The sequence below is a fragment of the Crinia signifera genome, chromosome 7 (genome assembly GCF_055691185.1).
Source record: "Crinia signifera chromosome 7, ASM5569118v1, whole genome shotgun sequence".
Taxonomy (NCBI): Eukaryota; Metazoa; Chordata; class Amphibia; order Anura; family Myobatrachidae; genus Crinia; species Crinia signifera.
In genome coordinates, this window is record NC_139223.1 from 122,372,457 (window position 1) to 122,391,105 (window position 18,649).

The 18,649-nt window shown below is 44.5% G+C and overlaps 1 protein-coding gene across 6 annotated transcripts in view; it reads right to left on the reverse strand.

The window, feature by feature from the left end:
* Positions 1 to 18,649, reverse strand: part of TNS1 (tensin 1) — a 564,007-nt gene that overhangs the window by 408,648 nt on the left and 136,710 nt on the right. The window contains exon 1 of one of the 6 annotated variants that reach the window (XM_083153690.1): positions 12,764 to 13,057. The exons of the other annotated variants lie outside the window; for them this stretch is intronic. Coding sequence (XP_083009816.1) covers positions 12,764 to 12,844 — 81 coding nt within the window. The 5' untranslated portion in view covers positions 12,845 to 13,057. Of the gene's footprint in view, positions 1 to 12,763; positions 13,058 to 18,649 lie in introns of those variants that run through there. 6 annotated transcript variants of the gene reach the window in all.

Consider the following 18,649-nt stretch of genomic DNA (forward strand, 5'->3'; position numbering starts at 1 on the left):
TCTGTGACATCAGAAGTTGGACAGAAGTTGGCTGGACTAAAAAAAAAAAAAAAAAAACTTTGCTGGTTGGAAGAAAAGTTGGTTAGATGTGTGGGGAACTGTTTTAGTTGGACTGTGAAGTTGGATGGTTGGAGGTTTGAAGAGTTTTAAAAAAGTTGGTCTGAAGTTGTTCTGATGTGTGGCCAGCATAAGAAGGATTTTGTCAGAAAGAATGAACTAGAATAAACCCCAATAACACAGTTCTCTTATAGTTCTCTTATACAGATGGATCTAGAACACACCTACCATCTATTATTATAAATTGGCGCTGTTAGTGCGGATGACGCTTGCATCCTATCATAGTGTGTAGAGTTTTTCTAGCACATTCTTTAGCTGTTCTGTTCTCTAACTTGTCCACAGAACTTAATAATACAATATTGTTTGTAACATGGCCACTTGGGAGGGCTCGGTTAGAAGGTTGTTTGGGTATTCAACATTTTTTAAGGTTATTTATTAATCATAGACCATCTGCATGGTACTGTAGTATTTCAGCAGTATACTTGGGCAGCACGGATGGTGTAACATAGTCGCCTACCCTGGACTCCCTGAAATAGCAGCAATCTCCCTCTCTCCCTTATTAGTCTAGCAATCTCCCTCATGTCACCTAGCACACATTACGCTTTTTTGGGAAAAAAGTAATTTACAATGAATCATCAGTACCATTTCCTAGCAGTTAGCAAGTACAGGTGCCACGTTGACAATCTCTTTTCACAATCTCTCCATATATGGAACTAGACACGCCCTTTGGGTGGAGCATGACACGTCCCCTCAATGGGGCACTGTGCAAAATTCTACTACCAACTATAATCTCCCTGAAACTAGTTTTCAAAAGTAGGTAAGTATGTGGTGTAATGGTTAGCATTACTGCCTCGCAGCACTAAGGTCATGGCCCTAATTGTTTGGAGTTTGTATATTCTCCCTGTGCTTGCGTGAGTCTCCTCCAGGTACTCTTGTTTCTTCCCACAATCTGAAAATATACTGGTAAGCTGTGTACACACGGTGCGACTTGGTCACTGAGCGATTTTTGCTTCATACTGTTCAGCGATTTATTGCTCAGCAACCATATTGCTAAAGTGTCCAGTTTTTATCAGCGACTAGAAATTTTACCTCAAAAGTCAAACATAAAAAAAGACATAATCATAGGAGCATGCTCCTGCGACCAGTACAGGGCTAATGCGGGAGCTCGCTCCTAGCGATTTATCGCCCAGTACAAACACAAAAACCATTTAGCGATACTGGCTAACATCGTCCCATGTGTACAAAACTGTGGCTTCCATTAATATTAACCCTACAATGTCTGTGTGTGCATGGTGTGCCTGTGGTTCTTGCAGGGGCTGGCTGTCGGATCGCCAGCCGCCAGAAGGGGACACGCACACGTCCCTTTACTATGGAGCTCCCCGCCGGTCCGCCACCCGATCTCACCTCCCCACTCCTCCCTAACCCTGCCCGGAAGCGAAGATGGGCAGGGATCGCTTCCCCCGCTGCCCGGAAACTGGGACGTGCGTCCCAGTCAGATGAAGTGCCATCTCGCCAGCGGGGGCAATCTGGCGAGCCGTGGCGCTGGCTGAGAGGCTCTCCATCTGTACATGTGGCAGGAAATACAGATTGTAAGCGCCACTGTGTGAATATTTTAAGTATTCCCTGTAAAGTGCTGTGGAATATGTGTGCGCTATATAATAAACTGTTAATACATAAATAAAATACTGAAGCCTGGACATGGGATTTTGTGTCTTAAAACCATTCCTTATTGGAAAGGAGGACAGACACAATAGTAACTATACAACAGGTCATGGTCTGACACATAAAAAAGATTTACATACCATAGGTCGACACGGTCAAGAGGTTGACACATACAATAGGTTGACATGGGAGAGGTCGAACATGACAAAGGTAAACATGATTTTTTTCACAAAACAGGTGTTTTTTCATTTGTTACTATCTAAGTAGTGCTTGGCACCATGCCTGAAGCATGGCGAGCTAATCAAGCCATGTGAGGGGATGCCGTACACCTATACGGTGTCCATGTGGACAGACACCCAAAAATGTGAAAAACTTATGTCGACCTTTTTCAAGTTGACCTTTTCCATGTGGACCGATTGCTTGTGTCGACCTGTTCATCTAAGCCACGTTGACCTTTTTCATGTGTTGAACTATGGCCTGTTGACCAATAGTGGTCAAACTAATGTCCGTCGACCTTCTTATATTTGACCCACTGACCAATACTGTCACCATAGCACAAATACACAATAGTAACAATAAAGATGTAGCCACTCTCATCGTTGGCATGCCAATCACCACGTGTGACATATGTGGCAATTGTTGCAATTCCGTATCCATGCTTGTGTGTCTAATTTGCTCCTGTGGTTCATAGAAACACATTGAGCAGTGATCAGTGGGTATGGAACGGGTATGGCATAGCGATTCCACGTCATGATGCGACATTGGTGCACTAAACTAAGTGGCCGTGGCACAGCAATGATCAGCGTGCCAACATCTGTACAACACCATTCCTACAGCAACCATAGGACAAATACACAACACTAACTATACGATACCATTCCTATAGTCACCATAGCACATATACACAACAGTAACTATACGATACCATTCCTATAGTCACCATAGCACAAATACACAACACTAACTATACGATACCATTCCTATAGTCACCATAGCACAAATACACAACAGTAACTATACGACACCATTCCTATAGTCACCATAGCACAAATACACAACAGTAACTATACGACACCATTCCTATAGTCACCATAGCACAAATACACAACACTAACTATACGACACCATTCCTATTGTCACCATAGCACAAATACACAACACTAACTATACGATACCATTCCTATAGTCACCATAGCACAAATACACAACAGTAACTATACGACACCATTCCTATAGTCACCATAGCACAAATACACAACAGTAACTATACGACACCATTCCTATAGTCACCATAGCACAAATACACAACACTAACTATAGGACACCATTCCTATAGTCACCATAGCACAAATACACAACAGTAACTATACGACACCATTCCTATTGTCACCATAGCACAAATACACAACAGTAACTATACGACACCATTCCTATTGTCACCATAGCACAAATACACAACACTAACTATACAATACCATTCCTATAGTCACCATAGCACAAATACACAACAGTAACTATACGATACCATTCCTATAGTCACCATAGCACAAATACACAACACTAACTATACAATACCATTCCTATAGTCACCATAGCACAAATACACAACAGTAACTATACGACACCATTCCTATAGTCACCATAGCACAAATACACAACACTAACTATACGACACCATTCCTATAGCCAATAGCACAAATACACAACACTAACTATAGGACACCATTCCTATAGCCAATAGCACAAATACACAACACTAACTATAGGACACCATTCCTATAGCCAATAGCACAAATACACAATAGTAACTATAAAACACCAACGAAGACACTGTGACATCTGTTCATGCTCTGGAATCAGTTTCTGATTTCGGAGACAGACTCGGCTGGGAGAAAATCAATCCCTGTTATTTCATTCCTTAGAACAATAGTTAACACAAAATGACACAGCTGGATGGAGGGTGGCTGGAGAGTGACAGTGGTTAGGTGACCTCTGTAGAGCGGTACAATGTGCCCCAGGGCACATCAATCACTCAGTTACATTCTCTCAATGGTGACCCTTCACCTTCCATCTCAACCAAAAGGAAATCCTGAGTACTTTACATGGGTAATAAAAAGAGTCATGTCTTCATCTCATAGAGCACACTCAGACATCCCACCCTGACCCAACCATCACAACTTCACTTCTGAAAGCAAAATGAAAGAGACCAGAGGCGTCCAGTGGGAAAAATCCATTAATCATGTTCAAGCATGGTTCATCTTAAACATAACCCCCTGCAGTGGCCAATCAGGTGAAGGAAAAATATTTCCCTCCATCTCCCAACCTTCAAAATATTCAAAACAGTAACTGAGTCATCTCCTCAGCTGGAGAGATGTAATGACCCCTGTTTGAGCTGAACTGTTTTCTTAACTGTATTCGAATAATGGCATTTTCTAATTGGTTACAGAAGAGTTTGCTTGTAGCTTGTCTTATCTATGTGGTAAGGAATGTAGCAAGTACATTAAGGGACTATTCATCATGTTAATTATTGGGAACTGGGTGGCCCCTGATAATTAAGTATCTAACCGTGTGAGTAGCATCTGTGGATCTGAACTCACCAGTGCGGAGAATGACAGCTGTCCCTGTGATTCCTATTACTAATACTCTATGTAGCGTGGAGCTTGGCATTGCCTTGCCTGACTCAGTAGTGCTAGTGCTCATGCTTGAACTTGAGGTTCACATGCACAAAAACCCTGTGTCCAGTGGAAAGAGATGGAAAATGAAGGGATAGTGAATAGTCTGCATAGTATGAAAACAACTGCATACTAAATTAATAACAATTTTAAAGGTGCATTTAAGGTGCATTTAATTAGGTGTATAATGTCTATTGTTCGTAATCTTCATTTTCTGCTTGTCTGTTGCAGCAGAACCACAGGATAAACACACATGGCCTTATTCAGAGTTGGGCATATTTTGCTTTAGAACTGCATGCATGGAAACTCTGCATATAATCCCTAGTGTGCAGACTTGTATTCATCTGGCAGAATGTACTATTGTAAATTTTCTTCATAAGTTTGCAGGTGACCAATAATGTTTATCACCTGGGGATCTCAGTAGGGAGCCTAGGATAGACACGTTCAGAGAGTAGAGATGGTGGGAGGAGATATGGCGGTGTGTTGGCAGGATACATACAATAGACAGAACTGATAGCTCCCCGCCAAAGATTAGTGCCACTAATACCCCATTGTGGAGCTGAGCAGAGCCGCGGTGAACAGATGCTGTGCGCACAGTGTCTATTCAGTGAGACAGAGGGGCTGGGGCATGGCCAGCAGCTGTCAGTGTTCTGGCCCTGTCCCCCACAGGGAAAAGGAGGAATGGCCTCATGGGAGTTCCATGATTTAAGGTCACAACTCCTTTGGCACGCGCAAGTGTCCCACCTCCTCTGCCACCAATGTTGCGAGGTATGAACATAGTAAAGTTGATAACTGGGACACTGAGGGATATATTTACTAAAGTGCAAGTTTTTAGAAGTGGAGATGTTGCCCATAACAACCAATCAGAATCTACTTATTTATCTGGAACCTTCTAGGAGATAATAGCTTGCATCTCATTGGTTCCTTTAGGCAATATCTCCACTTCTTAGAACCCGCACTTTAGTAAATATATTCCTAATGTTCCCCACTAGTAGCCTGCTGGTTATAGGTATTTCTCTCTTACAGATCATTGCATAGGACATTATATTATGGTCTATATATGCATTTCTATGTTTTACAGATACTTCTTCCATAATTTCTCATCTTAGTTTTATAACTCAGCGCAGTAGGTGTCATCTTAAACATAAATGATAAAATGCAGAAGATAAAAGTCCAGAAAGATTCTACAAAGAAAATAAATGAAGATATACAAGGTCTTTCATAACCTTCTACTTGGGTTGCCAATGTAACTACAAAGTCCTAAAATCAGCACAGAGACACACGCTAAGGGCCTTATTCAGTACTGATTACATAAGCAATCAGTGTAGCAGTTTCCCTATCATTGAAAAACTGCACAGGACCAGTTCTGCTTATGTGTAGAATGGGTCCTGTGATTGCGTCTCAGAAGTGCTAACTCCTCTGTCTGACTGACAGGCATAAGCATTTGCAGGGAGAGTGGTTGCAATGGTCATCCAGAAATGCAATCGCATCAAGTTTTTAGCAATCGCAAATGCAGGCAGGGGGTAGTATGCACCTCCTCTCCCATTTGCATTTCTAATGATCATATATCCAAAGCTGCTATGAGCAGCTTAGCATATACAATCCACACACAATGAGGGCCTACGTGCATTATCATGGAAATGGAGTTCTATCTCTGTGGCCCCTTCTAAATCAGTAGAACAATATTTTATCAAAACAGGCATTTCAATGAACAGCCCAGATGAGGACCTACTTTGCACCCAGCTTCATTATACCTCGATTGTAGGATGTGCTGGAGCTAAGACTGGAAGTCATCTGGGGGGTGGTCGGGGGGGGGGGGGGGGGGCGGGGGGGTGCTGCTCCCAAGTGCCTCCCTCCAGTGGCCATCGCCCCAGGCCTAGTGGTGGCGCCGGCCCTTCAGGAAGCCAATCTGCCGCAGATGCAACAACTGGAAGTTGGAATCACCATACAGGATGCCTGGTCACTGCTCGTAGAAGTGATATTGCTGATGGCAACGTCTGAATCTTAGGACAGGATATTTGAACCCCCTGCCTTGCATCGATTGGGTGACTGGCTAGGAGGTAACAGCAAATCCAGTAATGAACTCCTGAAGCTAATGAAGCATAGAACTCTGGACTCTAACTGGCAGGCAACCAAAGGATTACATAAGAATGGAGTCACACAGGTGCTGGTCAGTGATGGGCTCAGCACAGCCTCTCACACCATAATTGACAGTATGAGAGCAGACTGCACTAATCCAAACTATGTAGAGGATGATCAGAGCAACACAACAAGCAGGTTTGTGACACCCTGTACTGTCCTATGTTGCCATATGTACGGTGCTGTCGGACACCATAAACATAATAGTAATAATAATATTGACACCATGGGGTCCTAAGCAATATACCAGTATGTTCTTCACTTACATTTGTAAAAAAATATATAAATCAAAGTACATTGGCAGGAACCTCGGTTAATCCATGGGTAATCAATCTCTGACTCGGTATTTAAGAGACTCGAGATACCAGCACTTTTTAGGGATTAGGGCTCAAATGCCACATGTGTTATCGCCCCCCCCCCCCCCCCCCCCCCCCCGGGTGAAAACAACAGCTATGATTGGATAGCCCTTAGTTTCCCAATAACAGTCCCCAAGACACCCCAATGGCCCAGATTTTAAGTATATCCATGTTTGGCTACAGGTGATTTAATCAGTCTATTTGTTTTAATCATTTGTGCTGAGCCATGGATATATATATACTTAAAACCTGGACCATTGCCCCAATGACCTTGAGGAACGCATTTGGGAACCTCTGGGATAACGACCTGGTCAAACATCGCCATCAGCTGTTTTATATCAGCATGTAAGCCTATAGCCAGGTACACCGCATCGTCCCATGTGTACCCAACTTATGGCTGCCCGGAGATACTGAGATTTGTATTGCGATATGTGGTTACCTGCCTGTGCTTTCCATCCTCCTCTCAATCAGTGCTGCACTATTAACATCTTCCATACTCATTTCTATTGTTCCTTGTGATTTCCATTTAATTCCTCATAATTTCCACTCATTGCGCCTGCTCACCTGCCCGAGCCAAGAAACAGATGTATGCAAGATCATTGTGGCTGCGATATGGCAGCTAGTGCCCACTTGGTGCCGGAAGTCGCACCCATCACTCAAAAGCGCTGATGTATTTTCAATGAGTTGTGGCAGAGCCGGCCCTAGAATAAATGACGCCCTAGGCAAGATTTTGGCTGGTGCCCCCTAGCACCGCCACTAGTTCCACCTCTGACCTTGCTCCCCTTTTCCAGCACCATCAACCCTTAACATAGCAGTCATCATTTTGGTGCTTCTACCAGCAATATTTGAATTAGAAACCGTGCACACATTTGGTATGCAGCCCAAACAGGGGTGTGTTCTTGCTGGGGAAGGGGCATGGAGACACAATAGTACCCCCAATTCAAATTATGCCACACAGTAGTGCAACTTTATTCACATTATATCATGCGACGGTGTCCCTTATTCACGTTACATCACACAGTGTAGTACCACTTTACCTTATATACATTACTCCTCACATTATTCACATTATACCCTTAGAAAAAAATCCTGAGAAAATATTGTATTTTAAGCACCTCCATGGCCACACTGCAACCCTGCACAAAGCAGTGTGTGATGGGCAGAGGAGAAGAGCTGCAGCTGCTGCTGTCACTTAAGGGGAGGGGGCCCGGGGCCCCCACTGGGCCCTTCCATCAGACTTTGGCCTGGGTAATTCGTACCCCCTACCCCTTTCTCTCGGCACCCCTGATAATACCACACAGTAATGCCCCTTACACATGACACACATTATTAATGTCCTTATAAACATAATGCCCCTTACACATTATGCCAACCTTTATTAATGCCCTTCATACACATAATGACACACATAATGCCCCTTACACATATGTTGCACATTATTACTGCCCTTATACACATGACACACATAATGCCCATTACACATATGTTGCACATTATTCATGCCCTTATACACATGACACACATAATGCCTGTTACACATGTCGCACATAATTAATGTATTTATACATGACACACATAATGCCCCTTACACATATGCCGAACACTATTGCACAACCAACCCACCCAAAGACAGCACTTGCACAGCCGCTAACACTGTGACCTCTGCCTCTGCTTGGATACAGATGTTTCCTCATACATCTTGCCTCAATAGGTCATGCAACTCCTGGCCAGTTCTGCTAACGTTGGGTGCCTTTTTTGCTGAAAATCGTCTTATTTGCATTGTTATGTGACCAGGACACACAAGGAGCTTCTGAGGATTAAAATGATATGCGACATGCCTATATTCTGTGTGCGATTGTGGCTGTACCTGCATATGGAATGCTATGTTACAGTGATTGCCATGAATACACTATTTCATATGCAGGTACAGCCTCACTCACACACAGAATATAGGCATGCTGCATATAATTTTAATCAGCAGAAGCTGCTGGTGCCCCTAGGTATTCCAAGTGCCCTAGGAATTTGCCTAGTTTGCCTATGCCTAGGGCCGGCTCTGAGTTACGGGTGTGACACATAAGCACGGCGGCAGGTGTGCTCCTTGCCGATGTGCGACATGGGCAAAGAGCTTGGCTATATCTGTAAGTTATGTATTTGTCAGCTATTTCCACTGTATCGGCCATATTTTCATTTTTGTCATACACCTTCTGTTTCCACTCTAGTGTGTAGTCTTCACGCTATTCGCTGAGTAACATCCCTCATTCCATGAGTACAGGATTCTCTACACCTCTTCTGTATGGGTAAGTTCCAGCTTTTCCTTTTCTTGTACAAGACTGCCGGAAATGTTGGTATTTAAAGTTGCCAGATAATAATAAAAGGAAATAAAAATACAGCTAACTATATGTAGCCACAAGTACCACAAACCACAAAGCCTCAGTAATACACAGGGTGGTTAGGATTTACATTTAGAAGCCAGTTTTTGCAGGCAATGAAACTTAATTCCATTAAAATATTTATTAAACCAGACACGAAATAAAAGTAGACGGCGCTGGTAGCAGTGCATCCTGTGACTTATAGTACACTAACTGGAGGCCGCAATGCGTCTACTACTGCAATAGACTCAAAAGACATTATTCTGACTCTCAGATGACTCTGGGCCTTTTTCTGGTTCACTCTCAGAGGTAAATTCCTTCTCAAATGGACAAAACAATGTGCACTGCAGGGGGCTAGATGAAACATGTGCAGAGAGAAATTAGATTTGGGTGACATTTTGTTTCTGTGCAGGGCAAATACTGGCTGCTTTATTTTTACACTACAATATAGATCTCACTTTGAAGTAAAACCCCATCCAAATCTATTTGTCTCTGCACTAGTAACATCTGCCCCACCTGCAGTGCATATGGTTTTGTCCATTTGAGAAGGAATTTGCCTCTAAGAGTGAACCAGAATAAGGCCCTCTGTAGCACAGTCCAGGCACGTTAGAAGGCCACTACTGAATAGTAACAGGACCCTCAGCATAGGTGATACAGGTATTTGGGGTGGAGGCCTGCAGATAAGCTAGTATATCCTCCATGAACACACTTCTCTAGCCATAGCTTCTGTGGGGACTTTCATACTGTATATAGGATTTAATTAGGGTTACCACCCGTCCGGGATTACTCCGGACAGTCCGGTAATTAGACCGGGTGTCCGGAGTCCGGACAGGTGCCGTTCCCGGACTATACATAGTCCGGGAATGAGTCCCCCTCTCTGCCCGCCCCGGCCGCCCGGCTCCCTCCGCTGTGCAGTGGCGCCGGGCGGGTGCGGGACTGCGGGTCGCCATGATCCCCTGAAGCCAGCAAGGAGGCGGGGATCGATGCAGGGCAGGCGGGGGGTGGCGCCGCGGCGCAGAGTGACCAGTCACTATCAGTGACTGACTGTCAGTCACTCCGCCGCGGCGCACGCTGGGAGGAGGGAGGCGGAGTCAGGCGGAGACTGAATGGACACACACACAGATAGTGTGTGTGTGTCACTGACTGTCTGACTACAACTCTTTCAATCTCCCGGCTCCTCCTCCGCATTTGGCACTCTGCCTCAGGGTGACACAGCCAGCCTCATCGCTCTCTCTCTGACAGTCACCATTCACCAACCAAGGCAAAGCAGGCAGGCCAAGGTGAGGTTAGGACAGTCAGGAGCTCAGTCAGCAGCGGCTCCTCCACCCAGCCAGCCTCCTTCGCCCTCAGCCACCCATCCTCCTAGAATCCGAGTCCTGGCTTCACCATCCATCAGCTGCCAGAGAGGATAGAGCGGCAGAGCCAGGTCAGCCACCCAGCCTCCAGGCTCCACCACCGACCCTGGGCCTCTTAGAAGAAATATAAAGTATGTACTTACATCATTTATTTAAAAACAACAAATAGACTCCTTCATATATGATAAATACAATGGTTTATCACCTGAAGCTGTGTGGCATAACATGTAATGGGCATTATGGCATTTTGTACACTATGTAATGGGTGTGTGACGTGTAGTCGGCATTATGTTGAGAATTTTTGACGCGCGCCTACGGCGCGCACGGTCTGTGTTATTCCTTCTTTGCAAAAAGCTTTTTCAGTCCTAGCATATCGTGTAATGGCCATTGCGGTGTATGGCACAACATGTAATGGGCATCACGCGGTGTGGCATAACGTGTAATGGGCATTATGGCATGTGGTATACTATAGCATTTTGTACACTATGTAATGGGTGTGTGACGTGTAGTCGGCATTATGTTGAGAATTTTTGGCGCGCGCCTACGGTGCGCACTGTCTGTGTTATTCCTTCTTTGCAAAAAGCTTTTTCAGTCCTAGCATATCGTGTAATGGCCATTGCGGTGTATGGCATAACATGTAATGTGCATCACGCTGTGTGGCATAACGTGTAATGGGCATTATGGCATGTGGTATACTATAGCATTTTGTACACTATGTAATGGGTGTGTGACGTGTAATCTGCATTATGTTGAAAATTTTTGCCGCGCGCCTACGGCGCGCACTGTCTATATTGTTCCTCCTTTCCAGAAAACTTTTTCAGTCCTGGCATATTGTGGAATGGGCATTGCAGTGTATGTTGTAACATGTAATGGGCATCATGGTGTGGGGCATAACGTGTAATGGGTATTACTGTGTATGATGTAACATGTAATTGGCATTATGGTATGCAAAATCAAGAATGAAATTGAAGCAAAGGTTAAAAAAAAAAATCAACATAAGGTGGATCAAAGGGCGGAGCTGGGGGGTGGGGCATGGGCGGGACAGTGGGTGTGTCAAGGGGCGGGCCAATGTCCGGGAATCTCTCAACAAAAAGGTGGTAACCCTAGATTTAATTATAATAATGTGCAAAGCATGATAGCACATCTCATTGCACATACAAATATACTGCTCATTCACACAATGGGTAAATGCTTTTCTATTGCACACATATAACTAAAATGGTCAGTGGAGCAAATGTTTGTTTGCAAGAGGTCACATTTTATTATTACATAAATCTTATAATCTTATAATTCTAACGAGAGGTTAGTACTGGTTAATAGACAATGGTATCTACTACCTATATGCTGCCTTCTGGTATTCTCGGCGGTACTAGATAAAGCGTTATGCCACATTCCAGGTGTTGAAGCGATTGGTAGCTGTATCAAATTAGACCGCTGCCAGACAGATGTGCTTCTTTAAAATCCATTATTTAATCACCATTAGTGAATCCATGCTTCCCCTAACATGTCTGAGGTTTATAGTAATTACATATTAGCGGTAAGTCATTGTATGTCACACAGCAATATTTACGCTCCATTAGTTTGGGGTAAGCATATTGTTCATGCATCCTGTATTCCCCCACCGCCATAGCCTCTCCTTACACCATGCATTCAAAGGGTATCACAGACACATTTTGCTGCAGCATTTTTTGTTGTTCCAAACAGTCTAATGTCACTTCTATCTAATGCAGAGATACTTGTGCAAAAGTCACAACCTCTGGTTAATGTCCTCTTTACCCTTTAATCATGGTAATTAAATCTTCTCTCATGAACACTTTTGCATCTCATTTGCAATCACTAATCAACGACACATGCCAAATAATACAGATGACGGACACTCTTTAAAGCACTACACTGCTCTGCCATTGGACACACTTAGATCATGTTGACACCTAATAATGTAACAGGAACTTTACACTTCTAAGGGCTCCAGACTGAACTGTAATGTGAATGCAGCTGCCACACTGTGCTGGAGTGCGGACAAATACAAAGACACACACTCATCATTTCACATATAAGTTTCACAGGCAGATGTTTGTGCTCTGTTCCCCTATATGCAGACTGGCTGTTGAAGTTAGTACAGTGTAAGCATAAAATACACAATTGCTACGTACCCAGAGCATACAGGACAGGCAGAGCCAGGTCATCCTAGGGTCCGAACCTGGACGAGGGACACAGAGAGCTGCAGAGGGCATGTTGGGAGAAGCAATGTAGAATCCTTAATTCCAATGTAGAATCCTTAATTCCATAGCAGGCAGGTAACGTGTATGTATAACTCATTCACTGCCTCCACCTATCAAGTGTTCTATATTTTCTAGGTCTTTTCTTTTTTCTTGAGTCCTAGTTTTGTCTCTCTTAGTTGTCTTTTCAGCCAATATCTCTTCAGTGTCTTTACCATCCCATCACATTTTCCCTCTAAAGACCCTGCCTCTTTCTTTCTGCCTCCAAGTTTTCCTCAGTCTCACATCAGCCCTTACACCTCCTAAAGAAAGGGCGGTGTAGTAAGAAAATCCTTCCCTCGACTCTCTCCCCCTCCTCTCCTCATCAGCAGGCTGCCAGCCACAAGCAACTTTTTAGGGGAGAGAGAAAAAAAATGTAATTCTCTGGTATTTCCTCTTCACCGTATACCTCAGCTCCCCCTTGTCACCCCACCCCCACTTACACACCTCCTCTCCCTCCTAGGAAAAAAGAAGGGTCTCTCTATCCTTTCATCCAACTGCAGATCCAATGCTTTAGCTCCACACACTGATACCTTGTTGCAGTGAGCGTTGTGCCAGGATCACACAGCTATGATGTAGCACTTAGCCTTGGGGGTTATAATTTATATTGTTTGTTCATAATACCCTGTCGTTTGTCATACAGAATAAAGTTCGGGGTATAATAAACAGTAAATTATGCAGCGCAGAGTTTGAGGTGCAGTATGATGCTCAGTATGCAGCACAGAGTTTGGGGTGCAGTATAATGCTCAGTAGGCAGCACAGAGTTTGGGGTGCAGTATAATGCTCAGTAGGCAGCACAGAGTTTGGGGTGCAGTATAATGCTCAGTAGGCCGCACAGAGTTTGGGGTGCAGTATAATGCTCAGTAGGCAGCACAGAGTTTGGGGTGCAGTATAATGCTCAGTATGCAGCACAGGGTTTGGGGTGCAGTATAATGTTCAGTATGCAGCACAGAGTTTGGGGTGCAGTACAATGCCCAGTATGCAGCACAGAGTTTGGGGTGCAGTATAATGCTCAGTAGGCAGCACAGAGTTTGGGGTGCAGTATAATGCTCAGTATGCAGCACAGGGTTTGGGGTGCAGTATAATGTTCAGTATGCAGCACAGAGTTTGGGTGCAGTATAATGCTCAGTATGCAGCACAGAGTTCGGGGTGCAGTATAATGCTCAGTAGGCAGCACATAGTTTTGAGGTGCAGTCTAATACCCAGTATGCAGCACAGATTTTGGGGTGCATTATAATGCTCAGTAGGCAGCACAGAGTTCAGGGTGCAGTATAATGCTCAGTATGCAGCACAGAGATTGGGGTGCAGTATAATGCTCATTATGCAGCACAGGGTTTGGGGTGCAGTATAATACTAACTATGCAGCACAGAGTTTGGGGTGCAGTAAATGCTCAGTATGCAGCACAGAGTTCAGGGTGCAGTATGATGCTCAGTAGGCAGCACACAGTTTGGGGTGCAGTATAATGCTCAGTAGGCAGCACAGAGTTTGGGCTGCAGTATAATGCTCAGTATGCAGCACAGGGTTTTGGGTGCAGTATAATTTTCAGTATGCAGCACAGGGTTTGGGGTGCAGTATAATGCCCAGTATGCAGCACAGGGTTTGGGGTGCAGTATAATGCCCAGTATGCAGCACAGGGTTTGGGGTGCAGTATAATGCTCAGTATGCAGCACAGGGTTTGGGGTGCAGTATAATGCCCAGTATGCAGCACAGGGTTTGGGGTGCAGTATAATGCCCAGTATGCAGCACAGGGTTTGGGGTGCAGTATAATGCCCAGTATGCAGCACAGGGTTTGGGGTGCAGTATAATGCTCAGTATGCAGCACAGGGTTTGGGGTGCAGTATAATGCCCACTATGCAGCACCAGGTTTGGGGTGCAGTATAATACTCACTATGCAGCACAGAGTTTGGGGTGCAGTAAACGCTCAGTAGGCAGCACAGAGTTTGGGGTGCAGTATAATGCTCAGTATGCAGCACAGGGTTTGGGGTGCAGTATAATGCTCATTATGCAGCACAGGGCTTGGGGTGCAGTATAATGCCCAGTATGCAGCACAGAGTTTGGGGTGCAGTATAATGCGCAGTATGCAGCAGAGTTTGGGGTGCAGTATAATACTCAGTAGGCAGCACATAGTTTTGAGGTGCAGTCTAATACTCAGTATGCAGCACAGATTTCGGGGTGCAGTATAATGCTCAGTAGGCAGCACAGAGTTCAAGGTGCAGTATAATGCTCACTAGGCAGCACAGAGATTGGGGTGCAGTATAATGCTCATTATGCAGCACAGGGTTTGGGGTGCAGTATAATGCTCAATAGGCAGCACAGAGTTCGGGTGCAGTATAATGCTCAGTATGCAGCACAGAGTTTGGGTGCAGTATAATGCTCAGTATGCAGCACAGAGTTTGGGGTGCAGTATAATGCTCAGTATGCAGCCCAGAGTTCGGGTGCAGTATAATGCTCAGTATGCAGCACAGAGTTCGGGTGCAGTATAATGCTCAGTATGCAGCATAGGGTTTGGGGTGCGGTATAATGCTCAGTATGCAGCACAGAATTTTGGGATGTAGTATAATGCTCAGTATGCAGCACAGAGTTCAGGTGCAGTATAATGCTCAGTATGCAGCACAGGGTTTGGGGTGCAGTGTAATGCCCAGTATGCAGCACAGAGTTTGGGGTGCAGTATAATGCTCAGTATGCAGCACAGAGTTCAGGTGCAGTATAATGCTCAGTATGCAGCACAGGGTTTGGGGTGCAGTGTAATGCCCAGTATGCAGCACAGAGTTTGGGGTGCAGTATAATGCTCAGTATGCAGCAGAGTTTGGGGTGCAGTATAATGCTCAGTAGGCAGCACATAGAGGTGCAGTATAATGCTCAGTATGCAGCACAGATTTCGGGGTGCAGTATAATGCTCAGTAGGCAGCCCAGAGTTCAGGGTGCAGTATAATGCTCACTAGGCAGCACAGAGATTGGGGTGCAGTATAATGCTCATTATGCAGCACAGGGTTTGGGGTGCAGTATAATGCTCAGTATGCAGCACAGAGTTCGTGTGCAGTATAATGCACAGTATGCAGCACAGAGTTTGGGATCCAGTATAATGCTCAGTATGCAGCAGAGTTTGGGATCCAGTATAATGCTCAGTATGCAGCACAGAGTTTGGGATCCAGTATAATGCTCAGTATGCAGCACAAAGTTTGGGGTGCAGTATAATGCTCAGTATGCAGCACAGGGTTTAAGGTGCAGTATAATGCTGAGTATGCAGCACAGGGTTTGGGGTGCGGTATAATGCTCAGTATGCAGCACAGAATTTTGGGATGTAGTATAATGCTCAGTATGCAGCACAGAGTTCAGGTGCAGTATAATGCTCAGTATGCAGCACAGGGTTTGGGGTGCAGTGTAATGCCCAGTATGCAGCACAGGGTTTGGGGTGCAGTATAATGCTCATTATGCAGCACAGGGTTTGGGGTGCAGTATAATGCTCAGTAGGCAGCACAGAGTTCAGGGTGCAGTATAATGCTCACTAGGCAGCACAGAGATTGGGGTGCAGTATAATTCTCATTATGCAGCACAGAGTTCGGGTTCAGTATAATGCTCACTATGCAGCACAGAGTTCAGGGTGCAGTATAATGCTCAGTATGCAGCACAGAGTTTGAGGTGCAGTATAATGCTCAGTATGTAGCACAGAGTTTGGGGTGCAGTATAGTGCTCAGTATGCAGCACAGAGTTTGGGTGCAGTATAATGCTCAGTATGCAGCACAGAGTTTGGGATCCAGTATAATGCTCAGTATGCAGCACAGAGTTTGGGATCCAGTATAATGCTCAGTATGCAGCACAAAGTTTGGGGTGCAGTATAATGCTCAGTATGCAGCACAGGGTTTAAGGTGCAGTATAATGCTGAGTATGCAGCACAGGGTTTGGGGTGCGGTATAATGCTCAGTATGCAGCACAGAATTTTGGGATGTAGTATAATGCTCAGTGTGCAGCACAGAGTTCGGGTGCAGTATAATGCTCAGTATGCAGCACAGGGTTTGGGGTGCAGTATAATGCTCAGGATGCAGCACAGAGTTTGGGGTGCAGTATAATGCTGAGTATGCAGCACAGGGTTTGGGATGTAGTATAATGCTCAGTGTGCGATGCGATATTCCCGTTAAATTAAATTGTACAATGAAATATCGCATAGCATTGCATGCCAGCAAATGCATGCAATGCGATTTTTAATTGTACAAGCACCCTGACGGGAGCTTACAATGTTAACTGCACCCCCATTGTCAACGCCACCCCCACTATCAACGTCAACCTGAAGCATGGCGAGCACAGCGGTACACATCCTCCGACATTTTCATACCCCCACTATCCACGTCGGCGTGGAGTTGATTTTAGATAGTGTGGTGAGAGCAGCGACCCACGAGCCCGAAGCTTGACGAGCGCAGTGAGGGGACGCGGAATACGAGCCCGAAGGGAACTTGGAATACATGGATAGTGGGGGTATGAAAAGGTTGGAGGACGTGTACCGCCGCCCCTCGCGGGCTCTCTGCGCTCGCCACGCTTCGGGGTGGCGTTGATAGTGGGGGTGGGGTTGAAAATGGGGGTTCATTTAACATTGTAAGCACCCATTAGGGTGCTTGTACAATTAAAAATTTAATTGCATCGAACGCCTCTATATTGCATGCGATGCGATTGTATAAGAACAAAAACGGGGGAGCTGTGCTAGGAAACAAGTACCCACAAACAAAAAGAATATCCCCTAAAAAATGTCAACCTATTAACGATTCACCTATCGACCAGATTCTGAGCTAACAGTCATAAACACCTCTGTGGGCATATGGGCATCTACTGGAATATGCCAGACATTTGTATCTATGGGCCAGATGCACTACGCTTCAAAAGTGATAAAATGGAGAGTGATAAACAGCCAGTCAATTAGCTCCTACCTGCCATGTCACAGACTGTGTTTGAAAAATGTCAGGCAGGAGCTGATTGGTTGGTTGGTTGTTTATCACTCTCCATTTTATGACATTTGAAGCTTAGTGCATCTGGTCCAAAATATGATAAACGTTTATTTTTGGTATTCGTTTAAATATTTTGGTTTTTCAAAGTATATAAAGCCCTGGACACACTAGGTGAGTTTTTAAACGATAACGCTCAGAATTTTTGATCCTTTAATGCTTCAATACTGTTTATTTTACATGCTCTACAATGATCAAATACTCCTTTTGTTCATTAACTACTGTACCTTTATAAATAAAAAGAGATAAAAAAAGAAAAAAAATAGGGTCCTTCTGAGCAATATCTTAAAAAAAAAAATCTAGCGTGCACTCCTGCGAATCAACTTGCAAACAGCTTGCAGTCAGATAAGACACTAGGGGTGACATTCTATGGAATGAGAGTTGTGTTTTTTGGCGAATTTTACTCCAAAAAACGGCTAATTCGCATTTTTCCTTGATATATTTAATCTGATGCGAAAAGGTCCCTAAATCGAATATTTTGTGCGATAAGTCATGCGTACTGAAAGTGCGGTAAAAATTCGCACTTTTATCGCATCCAGATGTTTTCCAATAGAAAAGTATACAATTCGCTTATTTAATGGAATGGGATTTCGCAAATCGCACTTTTAAGGTGTCTAATAATCTAATAATCGCCATTTTTTCAGAACAGGTTCTGTTGGGCGATTTGGCCCAGAACTCAATTTGGTCAAGTGCACACATGGTTAATGTCATCACAGGTGTCCTTAATTTCACTCACAAACACCCCTACATATACCCCCACATCATTAAGGACACCTGTGAGGGTTTGAG